Below are 17,135 nucleotides of genomic sequence, written 5' to 3'. Positions count from 1 at the left end.
GATTGAAATGGGGTTTAGTTACTTTGGTGGGTACTATTTGTCACAAAACACAGCTTGGCCGGAAAAAAATGTTCCCTGATATACATAAAATCACCTCTCTTTCCCCACCCCCAATCTCTGGAAGCCATGCCTTTGGAAAGTGGATGGAGCTGAGAATCAAGGCAGTTCTGGTTGCCTGTGTGGGGAAAGTGAACTGCAGACAGCTGAGAAATGGATTCAAAGCAGTAGGTAGAGAATTGCATCCAAAGTTGAATAAAAAAACCAACCACCACTCACTGATGCCTTTGTAAGGATTGGATTGGATAGAAGTGTGCTAATACATGCAAGGAAAGGGTAAAGATTGTCATCAAGAAAAAAAGACTAAATGGCTATTCCTGGGATGCATTAAGCTTACCATGATGATGAGGGCAACAGGGGCCAGGAAGCTCCAAAGGAACCCTTTATCCATTTTAAGCCAGCAGCTGTGGGGGAAAGGCAGAGGGTGAATCGTTTGGGATCGAGCTGTCTTACCTTCTGCGTATTATGAATCTGTTTCCCCTGTCCCCTTAGAAAAGCACTTTCCTTCACATGTGATCTCACTGCTAATCATTTATTTATTTCATTTATTTGTATACTACCCTTCACAATTATTTATCCCATGGCAATTTACAATGCATTTTAAAACACAGCTGTAGGAAATACAACTTCCCAGTACTTTTTAAAATACAAGCAATTAAAATGCATGAAATGATCGAAATATGGTTGCTGCCCCGTATTTCTGGAGTGCTACAGATGAGAAGCTCCTCTGCTTTGTTGCCACCTATTGCTAGTGTACACTGAGAACGTCCTTCATGGAATTTTTAACACAGTCAGTTTGATGTGGGAGAAGGTTGTCCTTAAGGTTTACAGGTCCCAAACTATGAAGGGCTTCAAATGTCAAAACCAGCACCTTGAGTTGACCTTGGAAGTAAACCAATAAGCAATGTACATACATTTCTCAAATCTGGCAAGGTGTGATCTCATACCTTGTCCCTAATCAAAATGTTGGCTGCTCCATTTTGAGCTACTTATCTTTTCCCGACCATTTTCAAGGGCGGCCCCATTGAGTACTTTAAATGAAATTGTACCAGGCTCTGGAATACCTAGTGCAAAAACACTCCCTGCCCTGCAGGGGTTGCTGTTGGCAAAGTAGTATATGCTGCTAGAAAGGCCTTCCATGCAACCTGTGCCTCAAGCTGGATCAAGTACTCCAAAGCTGAGAACCTGATATTTCAGATGCACATACAGAGGCTTGGTGCTCCAGAACAGCAGCTTTGCTTTGCTTGTCCATGCTGAGCCCTCTTACCTCAGTATAAAATCAAACATTTTTATTACACACTACTAACATGCTACCCACCTGTCCCCACTGGATCTGGTATCCTGAGTTCTACTGGACAATTACTCTCTAGTTCACATGGGTGCACACCAAAACCCCAGGACTTACTTTCTTAGGTTGCCATAGCCCTCGCTATTGACAGCAGCTGAGATGCCCACCACGATGGCTGGGATTCCATATCCTACAAGGAAGATGTGCCAGTGCCTGAGGCTGTGAGTATTGAAGACCTTGACGACCATCAGGTAGAGCTCCATGCCTTCCAGCAGCATCCAGCAGAAGACCGAGAGGAAGAAGAAATGCAGCAGCCCAGCCACTACAGCACAAGTTGTCTGGGGAGGGGAGACAGAGCCAGGGGGAGGTTGTGAAAGGGGCTACTTGTTGGGGGGGAGGGAATGCATAAGGTCCCCAAATCCAAAGGGAGGAAAATCCAGCTGCCTACTTGTTTGGGTAAGAACTTGAATTGGTACTTTGCAAACTGAAATGGTCCGTACTGGATATCTGCTGCCACACCACGGTATCAAGCAATCCTTCCCTTGCCTCTAAGTGATATGGCAGCTGCAGTTTGACATTGTGACACCAACTGCCTTTCTGGCAAATGCCCCTGCCGTTTTGATAGAGGTTTCACAATGCAGCTCGTTTCTATCATCAGCTTTGGACATGATGACGATGCAAGGGGAACAGGTTGAGCTAAGTGCCTTGCACTTTTGTCCCACCTCTTCACCTTCTGCAAAAACATTCTTTGCTTCTCCTTCAACATGGTGTCCATATCCCATAAAGCTGTCCCACATCGGGAGACCCCCACACACAGAGGGAGATGCAAAAATGGAAATACGACAAAACAGGAATTGCAAGGTGCTTCCTGTTCCCACCGCATCATTGCCACATCCTACAGCCTGCTGTGGCCATCAGTTCCTTAGTCTCCTTAGCTTCCTGCTCCCAAGCACAGGGTCTTTGTAATGCTGTCAGCAAGGGCTGTAGTCAAGGGATGCTCACTAGCCTGAGTAAGAAGCCAGGAGCTCCCCCTGTCAACAGAGGTGCTATCAGAGGGCCCCGGGCTACCCATTCACCCCCACCCCCAATTGTTTCCCTTGGAATAGCTCTGGTCAAATAGCTCCCTGTGTGCATGCTAGCAGGCCATCCTGGCCAGTTACCTGGTTGCCAGTGTTCCCAGCACCCATGAGGAATATGACGTAGCCAACGAAGAGGGCCAGGCAAAGGTGGAGGTGGATGGTGGTGCGGATACCTCGGATGGCACGGCAGAACAAGAAGGTGAGGATGGACAGGAACAGGCAGATCAGAGACACAACCAGCCCAATCTTGGTGATGATATCCAGGCCCCAGTCCTGCCACAATGACAAAAGATTGAGCCCGTGCAATACAAGCCAAGTCTTAGGGGAAATTTGGCATAACCGGCTGATTACCCAAAAAGGACCTCCCCACTAAAGAATAAGCTGAAGAGCAGTCTCAGTTACTAGTATCTAGGAGGCAATGTTTTGAAGCCACTGGAAACTTTCATGGGAAGAAGGGTCAGAAGTCCTGTTATCTAGACTGAACCTCTCCTTGCTCTTTGGACAACCTGCTTTGGCTCCTACATCATCTCCACAAAACACCAGGGACCATAACTCCTAGTCTTGGTTCTGATCTAGCCTCAAGCAGTTGTGAGTCCTTGGGCTTCAGAGTACCTGCAGCCTCTCTCTTTCCCCTCTAGTCACTGCATACACTCCCTCCTTAGCTTCATGCTCCCAAGTGAGTCAGCCAAGTGAGCTGTGCCAAAGCCAGGAGCACGAGTGTCTTCTCTGGGTTATCCCCCAGTCCTTACTCTCTGTACCCAGCTAGCATCTCTGCTTCCTCCTGCTGTTGCCATGCTGATCTTGAACTCCCCGGCCTTCACGGTGGAGGATTAGGCCCCACGTAAGTAGCCTAGAGCACAGGTAGGGAGCCTGTGGTGCCTCAAATATCTCCTCCTTGATGACTAGTCGTGCTGCCTGAGGGAGTTCGGCAACATCTGGAGGGCCAGAGGCGTCCCATCTCTGGGCTGGGAAATGGAAGGGCAGCAGCGAGGCAATTGCTCCAAAAGCTGTTGCTTGCTGAGGCAAGTGTCCTCTGCTTCCCACCGTTAAAAAAATGCCACTACCCTCACAGTGTCCCCCCCCCCCATTTCTCGTTGTTGGTTTCTGCCTTGTGTGCAGGTTTGAACATGTGCACAACACTAAGAAAGAGAGCAGGCCATGCCTCCAGCCAGCGCTTCACCCCACGGACCCCAGCAGGTGCTTGTGTGAGCCAAGCAGCTGACTTCTGTGTCTGCTAAAAAGCCATCTGATGCACATTCATTATCTGTGCTGCTGGTGTGACATCAAGAGAAGAAACTCTCATATCCCTGCAAAGTCAGCTCCTTCAGGGCGACCTCAGATGCAGCCCTCAAACGGCAAGGACAACTCTCTGCTTCCCACACATTTGTGGTATAACATACAAAAATGGTAGATCTACATCTCCCCTGTGATACGGCTGTGGTCACTCGGTATGTGTGGGATGCACGCAGTCCAGCACAGGAAAAGGTGTGCAAGTTTTCCCTTTAGATTTTTTCCCCTGGGAACACAAATAGTGAATCAATCATGTTCACTTTGGCACTTCTTGTAATGTCTCTGTCACTCCACCTCTCTCAAGTGTATATGAAGTCTCTGAATCACTGCTTGCATCCAACACTGCTGTTGAAGGAGTGAAACAGGCTTCTGCTTATGCAACAGGACTTCCCCTTCCTCTTCTCCCCACTGTAATCCTCAAAACGCTGCTCCAGAGGTTTGGTGGACTCTGGGAAATATTTTGAGTGCATACAGGGGGAGAAAGTGAAGTCCACTCATGCAGTGTTGCATACAACTCACTCTAATGTCTCCTCCTGACTGCAGTACATGGGAAGATGATGTGTCAGTGGCCAGGAAAATGAAAGGGCTTTTAGACTCACCTCCACATCATAGAAGGCCATGAGGACAGCAAAGCTGGTGAGGTGGTCGCACCGGCAGTGTGTGCTGGTGTCAGTGCTGGTGTCCAGGCGTGTGCAGCCTTCCTGAGACCAGCGTCCACTGCCATTGACAGGCTTCCAGAAGGCACAAATCACCTGCAGGTCAGGCTTTGATTCCTAAGAAGAAAGTGGGAGAGAAGCATCTTGAGGTACCTGGAGGTTAGGAGCAGCGGAGTACAGTGGTGCCTCGCAAGACGAAATTAATTCGTTCCACGAATTTTTTCGTCTAGCGAATTTTTCGTCTTGCGAAGCACGAAATCCCATAGGAATGCATTGAAAATCAATTAATGCGTTCCTATGGTCAAAAAAAGTCCAAACAAAGCCAAATTTGGTACAACAAGAGTTTATTAAGTGCTCTTTAAAGTCACACATACTGTAAAGAGCATTTCAAAATTCAAACCCAGATTTTTTTAAAAAAAACAGCAGAGTGGCCCAATGGTCACAGAAAATCATAAAAATGCAGGGGGAAAAAACAAGCTTCCAGATTCTTGCAAACCCCTCCGCAACTGTTCCCCTAGCCACCCAGCACACAGAAATTCAAATCCAGAATTTTTTTTAAAAAACAGCAGAGTGGCCCAATGGTCACAGAAAATCATAAAAATGCAGAAAAAAACACACAAGCTTCCAGATTCTTGCAAACCCCTCCCCAACACCAAGTCCTTGAATTCCAAACACCCCAACCCAAAATCCAAAACCCCCCAAAAAAGTTTTAAAAGCTTAACTTACCAAATGGCTGCAAAATAAGTTTTGGAAAAGCTTCAAAAATCACCAAAGTCTTTAAAAACCTCAAAAAAGGCTACTATGTACACTGCATTCTATGAGTTGCTCCTCGAAGTCAAGTCGCAACTGTATTAACGGTGTTAAGAAAAAGGAAACAAACTTGCAAGACGTTTTCGTCTTGCGAAGCAAGCCCATAGGGAAATTCGTCTTGCGAAGCAGCTCAAAAAACGGAAAACCCTTTCGTCTAGCGAGTTTTCCGTCTTGCGAGGCATTCGTCTTGCGGGGCACCACTGTAGTATTCTTGGTAACTTGATACTACAGATATGTACATGTACACAGAATGGGAGGGAGCATAAACAGTCTGAACTTAATGCTGATAATATGGATCAATGAGATGTCAACGTCTGCTCATGGGAGCTGGACAGAAGAGGACTGAGAAGAGGCCCTTCTTTTCTGGCATGTCTGCTTCCTCGTGTAAAAGGGCGAGGTTGGAACAAGGAAATGGCCCGCACAGAGTATTGGCGATGGCTGGTGCTAGGGAGGGCAAAGGGGAAATGGAGAATTATGTACTCACTGCTGTCTGGTGACTGAAGTTGAAAAAGACAGGGGCCCTCAAGGCTGTGGTTTCATTGTGGCCCACAAAAGCAGAGGCCACCGTGGACAGGACCTCATAGTTGGGCTTGCCTGGCACCTGTGCACATTGTGGGGACTTCCCCACTCGCTCCCATTCTTTTCCTTCAACGTGAGCATCAGCCAGGATGGGCCCCAGCCTGTGGTAGGAGAGCAGGCCGGCCAGACCCAAAGCTGAAAAGAGAAAAGTGTTAGTTGGAACTGAGGAACTAAACAGGTGCTGGTATGATGAAAACTAAAGGCCGGTCTTTATGCGCAGCAGAATGAGGTGACAAGAATCCTGAAAGGGGAGAAAAGACTCTACTGTTTTATTTAGCAGCTAGAAGGATATCAGAATTTTGAGTTGCTCTCTATAAAGATAGAGGAAAAAACACTGCAACTAGAACAGCAGGAATTGGGTTGGGGTGCAGCCTCCCACTTGCTCCATATGCTTAAAAAATGTTTTATGGGAGGTGGGGAGACATCCCCACCTACAATCTTGTGGTATGGTCTGTTCTTTCACCCTATTGTGCTGCATGTGTGGACTAGGCCTAAGAAATATCAACACAGGGAAAGCTCCCTCTGCTTCCCTTTAAAAATGTACGAACTGCCTTGGATCAAGCTGTGGCTAAGGAAGGGTTGCTGTAACTCAGTTGCAGAGAACCTATTATGCATGCAGGAGGTCTCAGATTCAATCCTTGGCATCTCCAGGTACAAAACTCTGGAAAGCTACTGCCAGTTAGTTGTCAACCAGGGATGGAGAGCCTTTTACAGCCTGAGGGCTGCATTTCTGCCTAGATAACCTAAGGTAGAATTAAGTACTCACTGGTGTGACTAGCTGGTGAGGCCAGACGCAAAAGTGTGTGGAGCAATGAATGCAAATTTCACCTTTGTATAGTAGGCTAGTTTCTATACACACACCCCCTCCAGCCAGCCAAGGAAGAGGCATTATCAAGAGTTCAAGGACACATTCCGGCCAGGCAAAAACAATCAGGGTACAAAACAGGACCAGTGTAGGAAAGTTTCAAAGGCTAGACAGAGAAGCCCTGATTCCTCACTTTGGGTGCAGACAGTGCTGAGCTGGAAGGACCAATGGCCCTGAACAGTGTAAAACAGTTTCCTATGCAGGCTGAAGGTGCATCTAGTCCAGCATTTGGAATTGTAGATGGTGTGTATGAGCAAGAGAAGAGGATTAATTCCTTCTTCCTCTGTTTATGGGATCCTCAGAGCACCTGCCTGGCCACTGCTGCAAAAAGATGGCTCCTCAGAAGCCCATGCCTCTGGGGCGCTAAGAGTCTACTCTTGTTTGTGACGTGGTATGCATTCAGAGCTTCTGAACGCGGAAGCTGCATTTTGCTATCAATGGTGGACCCATTACGTAGGAAGTTCCTGAATTATGTATATGCTGTGTGAAGAATGCTCCCTTTTGCCCACCCTAAATATTCTGCCAATCCTATTGGTAACCCTGTTTTTCTTAAAATAAAGTTTTTTAACAGGCCTTTCCACTCAGTTGTCTTTTTCTTTTTTGTCTCATAAGTTGAAATGCCCCAAGCACTTCTGCTTCTCCCAACACATACTTAGACTGCTATCGAGGGAGCTGCTCTCAAGCTTTCACCACCTGCATCCCACACCTTGACAGCAATAGAGCTATTTGTGGAGAACCTGTGGTTCTCCAATTGCTGTTGGACTACAAGTCCCATCATGTTAACTAGCGCTGGTGGGGGGATGAAACAACCTCGAGAGAGCCACAGGCTCCCAATCCCTGGCACTGGGGAAACTTTGCATTCTTTGTATGCCTCCAGTCGCCTCAGGTTGACTCACTGGCATAGGGATTTCTAAGCGCTGCATTCCATCACCCCAAGTAGATGAGGAGGAGATATTAAACATATGACCTGGCAGCCCTCAAGTTAGTTTACAAGATGAAATTCAATATACAAAACAGTACCATTCAAAATAGTAACAATAAAATGAAATGGCATTGTCCTGATCTAGCTATGGAGCTCCACAGGCATACACAGGCTGTGCAGATGGTAAACACACATAAATTAGGTGTGCATTGGAATGTGGATTCCCCATCTCTATCGCCCTACCCCACCACAAAATACAAAGCCTGGCCGTTGAAGCTGCGTCCTCAGGGAAGCTGGCTCTTCTCCATTGCCTCTTCCCAGCTTTTCCTGTCAGCTGAAAGCCTCTTGCTGCGGGCCACAGCTGCATCTGTACTCCAGCCCCTTTGTGGTGTACATGGGGTTCCCTTACCTTCACCTTCTTTGCTTGCTGCTTCCCAGTTTAGCTCCATTTGGACAGAATCCTGCAGCAGCCATGCTGGACTCTGGCTTCGGTTCCCAGCTGTCCTGATGTCCATGGTCAACTCTGGAGTGAATGAAAAAAACCCAGGCCGAGTTTGACAGCCAGCAGAAAAGACAACACCCCAGGAACATGTGTCACTTTCCTCAAAAGCTACTCCACTTGTAGTCTCTCCCACCATGGGAAAGATCTTGCATGCCACAAAGAAGAACTGGGAAAGGAGGGAAGAACGTTCCTGATGATTCCAGTGCCAGCCTTTCCCACCCTGAAAGGGTCACAGGGTGCACAGCCAAGGGAGCCAACATGGTGCCCTTCAGATGCCTTAGGGACTCCAAGAGCCATCATTCCTGGTCATTGGGTCATGCATGCTGGGGCTGATGGGAGTTGGAGTCCCAACAACATCTGGAAGGCTACCCCGGGAGATAGGGTAGGTACACCTGCAATGAGTGGGGGAACAGGAAAATCCCAACCTCTGCCATCGAGGGAACCCTCAGGTCACATGCAAACGCTCTGCACACCAACCTGTTCCATTGCTGCTCCCGGTGCTCACAGTGTTTTTGGGTAAAGCGAATGCTAGAACTCTGAGCAGGACCTCCACAGTTTCCATCATCTCAGTGACGAAACGGTGCCCCTGCTCCTTGTTCCCACTTGGCATCAGAGCCACGAGGTCATCCAGCAGGGCCAGCAGACTCTTGAGAAGGAAGATAGGATGTCATCAGTTCTCAAGGGAAAAAGCTGCCACCATTATGGTCCAGACACTCAAAACACACAGAGCAGAGATGGTCAACCCTAGTCTGATTAATCAGCTGTCATCAGAGCAAGTGCATGCAAGCACTGAGAGGGTAGATTTCGGCCGTGTGTTGCTTGTTCAGCGCATGGGAAAAGGGAAGGTAGTTCTGTGAACTTGTGTATGGTTATTGAAACACTTGTTGGCTTGCAGTTTGAGCCAATGTACAATGTGTAGATTCTGGTGGAAATTGGGATTGGGAGACCAAATGGCCCAGTAGATGCCGCATGGCAACGACTGGCAGTGACTTGTTTGTTCCCAACCACTTCAGAACTTCCCTCTTGAACTATTAATTCCCCCATCTTAAGAAATGCTGGTCTCCAGGTTTTTTATTTTTACTTTAGAGAAAGCAGCATAGTTTTTTTGTTTTAAAAAGGAGGGATTAGGAAATATTCTGCATAGTAACACCTGATTCCAAATATAGTTAATTGGGAGTAAGTCCCATTGGTATCAGTCAAATTTACTACCTTACAGGATTGCACCCCAAAAAACACTACACAAAAAGTTAAATACTAATAGGAGGTAGACAGTGTTCTAATCACCCTTCCTTATGTAGCAAGATTTCAAATTGAAATTTTCAGTGATGGGGCGGGGGAGACCACTGGGTTATAGGCACTTTTGGCTGCCAAGTCATAACAGCAGATTGCGACAGATTTTGTATTTGCAAGTTACAGGATCGTTGAGCAGAGTTCTGTCTGAAGCCACTGAACCACTTGGCAAAGTAGGGGTAGGGGTGTATGTGTGTGAACAGAAAGTTTGTGCATTCCTACCCTTATACATTGCATCCTCCTTTACGCTCTTGATAGAATTTTGTATCATTTATGTCATTGGTTCCCACTCTTCTTTGGGCAACTGCCTCCCTGGCTCCATAAACTCATCCTCAGTGCCCACTACCCTACAAAAAACTATTCAGAATAGTGGTTTACACCAATGCTTCCCAAACTTGGGTCACCAGCTGATTTTTTGTACTACAACTCCCATCATCCCTAGCTAGCAAGACCAGTTGTCAGGGACAATGGGAACTGTAGTCCAAAAATAGCTGGAGACCCAAGTTTGGGAAACACTGATTTACACAAGCCACTAAGAAAGATAATAACACAATAAAGTTCAATACAGGAACAATTATTTGCACATTTATTCAAAACTAAATTTGAATTATTTTGTTTAATTAATTCAACAAAATTAATGAACTTGATCCACTAATACAGTGGTACCTCGGGTTACGTACTTAATTCGTTCCGGAGGTCCGTACTTAACCTGAAACTGTTCTTAACCTGAAGCACCACTTTAGCTAATGGGGCCTCCTGCTGCTGCCGCGCCACCGGAGCACGATTTCTGTTCTCATCCTGAAGCAAAGTTCTTAACCCAAGGTAATATTTCTAGGTTAGTGGAGTCTGTAACCTGAAGTGTATGTAGCCTGAAGCATATGTAACCCGAGGTACCACTGTACCAGCTTTTCAAAGTCTGATAGTCATTTACACCTCCAGCATATGGTCTGAGTGTTATCTCACTTGATGTTTTGCATTTCAGAAGAAATACAATTGACTAAAGTAGCAATGTTTATTTTGGCTCATGTTGTGAACAGCAATAGCTTTCTGGTAGTTAATTGTTCCAATGGTGGCTTATTGTTATCCTCTTAGCTACCAATGGAAATGCACCAAATTTTGCTGTGCGAATAGAAGTTTTGTCTACTGACTACCAGTTGAAGTTTGTCCAACCCTCTCTACCATTTTTTTTAATGCTCATAAATAAACAAAAATTGACGCAGCTGGGATTGATCTAATTCAGCCCTGTAAAGCGAACTGGTCTTGCCAATATTGTGCAAACATTTGCATGAGTACGGGGAGGATGGAGGGCTCCATAAACATGTACACAGTGCGGTGGTAGGGAATGTAAACTTAAAATGTTTTTGTTTCAGTATACTTCTTTAAAGGCTGCTGCTTTTGTTAATTGCTGCTGGTGTTTAGGTGCTATTATTTAGGGTTAAGTCAGAACAATATGGCTTTAACTGGATGATGATGACGACTTATGAAGGGTTGTTTCCAGCTAAATTATACTCAAGAGAAGATCCTTTGAAATGACTGGACCTCAGTCAGTCATATCCAATCATTTCATTTGGTATGCTCTGAGTAGGACTAACATTGGAGACTGCCCAAAATTTTGTACACCACTCATATCCTAAAAGTCTGTGTATAGTTCAGCAATAAATAAAGTAAAATAAATGGAAAAACTGCTGCTGGAGAGGAGAGGGCATTAAGGCAGAACAGCCGGTGAAGAGAAGGTCACAACCAGCGTGTGTGAGAAGAAAAGCACAGCTGCATATGTGCATGGGGGAAAACTGAATGAAATTTTGCCCTTAAAATTTAAAAAGAATCTTTAATCACTGATAGAATAATACCAAAATACAGCACTATCTGACCCATTGCTAAACATTCCCAGCACCAGTGTCTCTGGCCCTCCAGATGTTGTTGAACTCCAGTGCCTGTCAGTCCCAGTCAACATGGCCAGTGGTCTGTGATGTGGCAGCTGATGTCAAAAGCAACGTCTGCAGGGCTCACAGGTTCTGCACCCAGAACTTGACCACAACCATTTTGTTTAGACGACCTTTTGGTCTGGGATGTTTCACTTGCAAATATTGTTAGTGTGAAATGGAAAGTAGAACCAGGTCATTTAAAAAAAGAAATATGCTTTCCCTCATTCGCTTGCTCTACAGGGGCAGGAAATGTGCATATATATATATATATATAGATACACATATGTGTGTGTGTGTGTATTTGAGAGTCACTTACTAAAATGGTCTTAAAGGCAGCTTCATGTGCAACATTTGCATGTGTTCCTGCACTGTGCAGACTTGTGCAATATGGGTACACCCTGCAGAGACTCCCCATTTGTTGCCATTACTGCTTCAGTGGGAAAACATATCCTCTCCTCATGGAAAATGTACGAAGCACCATTTTTCTTACAGGGAAGTGATGGTTGGCTAGAATGCACTACTTGTTGGCCTCTGTTTCCGCTTATTTTTAGAGCAGCACATTCTGCTAAGCCCTGCAGCTCTGACCTTTGGAGTAAAGTATTAGAGAAGGCAAAGGGGAAACCAGCTTGAAACATACCTGCAGCTGCTTCTTTGCGTCTGTTGCCCCTTGCGTTTCCAGCAATGAATCGCAGAGATGCTTCCTTTTTGCTCTGAAGTCACAGAGGAGTGCCTGGAAAACAATCCCCACAAAACTTTAAGTTGCTGCGCCTGTTTAAGGCTACGGGCCAAGCAAGGAAGCAGCATTCACATCTCTTTAGGGCTGGTACACTTGATTTTTAAAATAACAAACAGCTGGCGCCAGGAGACTCTGATCCAGATCAGGATCATGGCATGAGACGTACTTTAAGTCCTTTGACCCGGCCTCAGTCCCAGACTGAATAGACGGCCCCCACAATAGCTCTTTGCAATGGGAGGGAAGCTGCAAAGGGCTAATGCTGTGGACTGAGCAGCTGCGTCACAAATGCAAGAGGAAAGAGGCCCTAGGAAATGCAGAGAGCGAGATTCAAGACAAATGGCTATAATCCAGCACACAGCTACATGCGCACAACACCTATTTAGGACAAGTGGGCACAAAGTGACAGCCAGTATTTTGTTGACATTTAACAGCAATGCTCAAATTTCCCTCTAAAGTAGTTTAAACATTCCCACTTTCACTAAGCTGGGGCTTTATGAGGATGCTTTCAGGGAAGCAAATCGCAGATGTTTTAATTCTGTGGCTACATAACTCATGGATTAATTGTTACCCCTCAGCTGAAACGTAAAGCCTTTGGATGGATTGGTAGCTTCATGGGCATTAGCATGAAGGTTGGCGCTGTGGGTTAAACCACAGAGCCTAGGGCTTGCCGATCAGAAGGTTGGTGGTTCAAATCCCCGCAACGGGGTGAGCTCCCGTTGCTCGGTCCCAGCTCCTGCCAACCTAGCAGTTCGAAAGCACGTCAAAGTGCAAATAGATAAATAGGTACCGCTCCGGTGGGAAGATAAACGGCGTTTCCATGCGCTGCTCTGGTTTGCCAGAAGCGGCTTATTCATGCTGGCCACATGAGCTGTACGCCGGCTCCCTCGGCCAATAAAGCGAGATGAGCGCCACAACCCCAGAGTCGGTCACGACTGGACCTAATGGTCAGGGGTCCCTTTACCTTTACCTAATTATTTTTGTAGGAAATTCCTGGGGTTCAAATTCCACAAGCTCTTATTTTAAAAGTCATGAATATCCCCCTCTGCCCTGTCTCAATGGACAAACAGGACAGGACTGTATATAGAAATGTAGCTTCCTGAGAATCTCAGCTATGTTTGGTTTTTTTTGGGTAAAGTTTCTAGTCCTTAAGATGGCAGTGCAAACATGATTAAGTGTATGTGGGAAGTACCTCAAGGGAATTTCCACCATCAGTTACAGGGTGCCATGAACAACTTTTTGCCTCTTCCCATAGCTAATGTAAAGTATACCAATTAAACACTACGGTATATCCAAATCTTCACAATTTGTATCATTTATACATGCAATGTAATGCAGCTTTCCTTAGAGAATTTTGATGGATTTGGTTCTTTTTTCAAATAACCAGATATATGCAGTTCTCGACACAGCAGCCAATTACCCAAGTCAGTAGAAAGCCTATGCATGTAATTAATTTGGTCTTGATTTCCAAGGTCCAATGTTAGGGACTCACCTGTTCATCTGAACAGTTATCACTTGAAGGCTCCGGGCAGCTGAATTCTGGGGAAAGAAGGACAAATTATCAGAAGGTATTGCTCTCCATCCCTTTCCAAAAAGCCTTTCACATTCTGCTTGCTGTTTTTGACAGCCAGGGGCACAATACATTGTTCCTTCTACTGAGTAACCCATAATGGCTCCAGCAGCTCCTGTTTGAGTGGAGTAGCTAAATATGTCTGAACCCAACAATGGATATGTAATAGGGCCATGCAGCGACCACACGATTCAGCTTATTTCTGTAGTGCTTGGAAGCAGATTGGTCTACTTCAAATCTGCTCTGTGTCATTCCAATTTAATTCACTTTTTGGGTCCAAAACTGATCTATTAAATCCAAAGCTCTGCTTTGTCCCCGTTGACTATAATGGGGAATATAAAAATAACTATAATTTCTTTCCCTTTTTACATAAATGGATGAAATTTGCAGGAAAATGAACCCCTACACAGTGGGTTAAGCCTGCCAAATTTCAGGTAGATCCATCCAAAGGTTTTTTGTTTAGGGAACATTTAAAGGTTGCTTTTTTATTAAAGAATAAAAGTCTCTAACTTTGTTATTTTCTGCCAGAATTGGATGCAAATTGCAGGCTTGGTTGCTCCTTCTGTGGGGATGAAGCCTGTCAAATCTCGGAAATATATATGTGGTGGTTCTTCTTCTGCAATGGCAGACTTTACTTTTGGGGAGTGGGAAAAGAGAAATTTTCTTCCCTCCTTTTTGTGGGCAAAAATGGGGACATGGAGGAGGTGCTATCCCCCAAGTCACTGTGACTATAGCACATTGGGAAAATAATTCACTGTGATTGAAAGCAACATCCTGTTTTTCAAAGGGAAAGATTCTCCTTCCCACCCACCTCTACTCCCCTCCCCTCCCCAGCTCTGGGTCTTTCCCTAGCCAGCTTGGTTTTGTTTCTCAGAAAAGAGTAAAATAACGTATTGGGTGAACATTAAGAACCTACAGAGAGCCTGCTCAGTGGCCCATCTACTCTAACACCCTGTTCTCACACAATGCCTATGGGAAGCCCCAAAGCAGCAGCTGAGCAGCACTCTGCCTACCTGCGATTCCCAGCCTCTGGCATTCAGAGGTATACTGCCTCCAACAGTAGAGGGAGACCATGGCCGCCATAGCCCTCTCCCCTCCATGAATTTGTCAAATGCTCTTTTAAAGCCACCCATGACTGCCTCTTGCAGGAGCAAAAGCCACGATGATGCCTGCCGTGTGAAGAAGTACCGTATATACTCGAGTATAAGCTGATCCAAATATAAGCCGAGGCACCTAATTTTACCACAAAAAACTGGGAAAACTTATTGACTCAAGTATAAGCCGGTTCACCACATCACAAACCTCCTGGGGGGCCGGAGTGCATGTGCGTGTGTGCACACATGCGCACATGGCAGATGAGGCTTCTCTCTTCCCCCCAGCCCCTCCCGTCCCCCTGCCTACCTAGGGTGCTGCCGAGAGGCAGAGGCGGCAGCCACAGAGGAGGAGGAAGGAGCAGCCCGAAAGGACCCTCACTCAAATATAAGCCGAGGGGGGCTTTTTCAGCAGAAAAAATGTGCTGAAAAAGTCGGCTTATACTCGAGTACATACGGTACTTCCCTTGGTCTCTCCTCTCCTGAATCCTCCACCCTTGAGCAAGAAAAGGATAAAATAAATCCACTGGCGAATGCTGTCCCCCGTTGTTTAGAAATGACCTACAGGTTCCAGCACATGTGGATGAATTCAGACTACAAGAACTCACAGCCATGGAACCTTGTTTCCATGCTTTCAAATGCTGGCCACAGCAATGGAGCAGTTAGCTTTTTAAGGATGGGCTGGGAACTGCAACAGCACACGAAGGGAAAGATGGGAATATTTCTTTTAGCTGGGGGCCACATGCCTCTAAGGGCCCACATGCCGGCATACCCCTTTCTCTCTGTTTCTGCTACCCCCTTCCTTCTCTTCTTCTTCCTGGCCTCCTCCTCACTCACTGGGATGCCAGGGAACAGGACAGACAGCCCTTACCAGATGTCTGGCCTAACCACTTGCAGAGGCCTACCCTCCCCTTCTGCTCCTCCCCATCTAGATTGGCTCCCCATTCTACCCCTCCCGCTCTGCATCCTTCCCATCAGGCTCCCCTCTTCAAGGGCGGCATGTGGCCTCCCATTGTGGTTTGCTGAGTTCCTGGCTTAGTGCTGCTGCACACACCTGGGGATGTGGGAAGAGTGCTGGCAAAAGGCATCTTTCCCCTGGGATACACCTGGCTGTCCTGGCCATACTGGCCCTACGCAGCAAGGACTGGCTGTTCTGGAGCCACAATCCCTGGGAGTGCTGCTGAAACAAAGCTCCTCATCCCTGCCTGGTCTGAAGGAGCCTAAAGAAGTGAAGAGCAGAGGGTGGTTAATTGTTGTCAGTCAATCACTCAGGCTGGAAGGGGAATCTGTCAAAGCAGAGTTCCAGGGGAGTGGAAACTAGACACCCCTGTGGAGATGAGCCGTTGATGGAAGTTGTAAGGAAATAATGCACCTGGGTAGCCTAGTTAGATGTTGTCTGAGCAGAAAATGATCACTGTTAACACATCTGGAATCAAATTGTCTTTGCATGCAGGGAGCCAGTGACTGAGGCAAGGAAGGCAAGGTAAGTGTTTTCAGTGTATTGAAGTAATCAATGGACCTTTTCTGCATTTCTTCCCATGCGGATTTAACTTTACTGGAGTATTTTTTTTAAACCAAGGAATAGTGCTACATTAAAGCAAGAACAGAAGGCAAATGTATGCATCTCCCCACCCTGCATTATCTAGACTCTAGGTCTATGTTATTACACATCACGGCCTTTGACAATGTCAGCCTCCCCCCTTCCCTTAGAACACGGCCCCCTGCCCTCTCCCCCATTTCCTAGCCTCTTCCACCAGAATTTACCTTTGCATTTTGTGATGTTTTTACCCAAAGGTCCAACATCCATATACTGGAAGTACCCTGATGGGCACGTACACAGAAAGCTCCCCTCGACGTTTTCACATTTGGCACTTTCATGACAAATATTTTGTTTACATTCATCAATATCTGAAAAGGAGTGGGGGAGAAACAACAACAACATGAGAATAAGAAATCTGAAAAGGGAAACGGGAGGAGGAAGTAAGAAACGACCAAGTTGTCTCCTAGCATTCAGCAATCTGTTGAGCCAACTGGGGGTGTCTTTGGGGACAAGGTAACTAGATAGAATCGCAACTGTGTGAATTCAGTTCTGCTGCAATGCATTCTGCATTATTCCATGGCTGAAATTCAACTAAGTTTTATTCAGAGCAGATCCACTGAAATTAACGAACACAACTAAGTCAGGCCCATTAATTTCAATAGGTCTACTCTGAGTAAAACTTAGTTGACTATCACCCCGTATAACATTTTTATGATGATTCTGTAAAACAGTGTATTTATTTAGATTTCTAACCTGACCTTCATCAGAGCACGCTGTCAGATCAGGGTACAATCACAGACTTAAAATAAAAATACAGCAACAGCAGATCCAGAACAAATACACGATAAAATAACATTGACAGATGGAGTTAAGACTTGGTGCAGTTAAATAGGCATCTACAAAGGCTTTCTGGAAAAGATAGGTTTTCAACTTGGGTG

At 46.0% G+C, this 17,135-nt stretch overlaps 1 protein-coding gene across 2 annotated transcripts in view; it reads right to left on the bottom strand.

Annotated features, from left to right (window-relative positions):
• The window catches only part of ADGRE5 (adhesion G protein-coupled receptor E5), a 46,214-nt gene that overhangs the window by 4,231 nt on the left and 24,848 nt on the right, over positions 1-17,135 (bottom strand). For both annotated transcript variants that reach the window (XM_083597592.1, XM_083597591.1), the window contains 10 exons: positions 16,422-16,565; positions 13,489-13,535; positions 11,901-11,993; positions 8,526-8,694; positions 7,956-8,069; positions 5,665-5,894; positions 4,314-4,487; positions 2,506-2,697; positions 1,463-1,683; positions 395-461 (listed from right to left, as the gene is read on the bottom strand). In XM_083597592.1, the coding sequence (XP_083453718.1) occupies positions 395-461; positions 1,463-1,683; positions 2,506-2,697; positions 4,314-4,487; positions 5,665-5,894; positions 7,956-8,069; positions 8,526-8,694; positions 11,901-11,993; positions 13,489-13,535; positions 16,422-16,565 (1,451 nt within the window). The remainder of the gene's footprint in view (positions 1-394; positions 462-1,462; positions 1,684-2,505; positions 2,698-4,313; positions 4,488-5,664; positions 5,895-7,955; positions 8,070-8,525; positions 8,695-11,900; positions 11,994-13,488; positions 13,536-16,421; positions 16,566-17,135) is intronic.

This window comes from Podarcis filfolensis, assembly GCF_964270895.1.
Source record: "Podarcis filfolensis genome assembly, chromosome: 2".
Taxonomy (NCBI): domain Eukaryota; kingdom Metazoa; phylum Chordata; class Lepidosauria; order Squamata; family Lacertidae; genus Podarcis; species Podarcis filfolensis.
The sequence above is the reverse complement of the archived record's forward strand: the minus strand, read 5'-3'. Positions and strand labels throughout refer to the sequence as shown.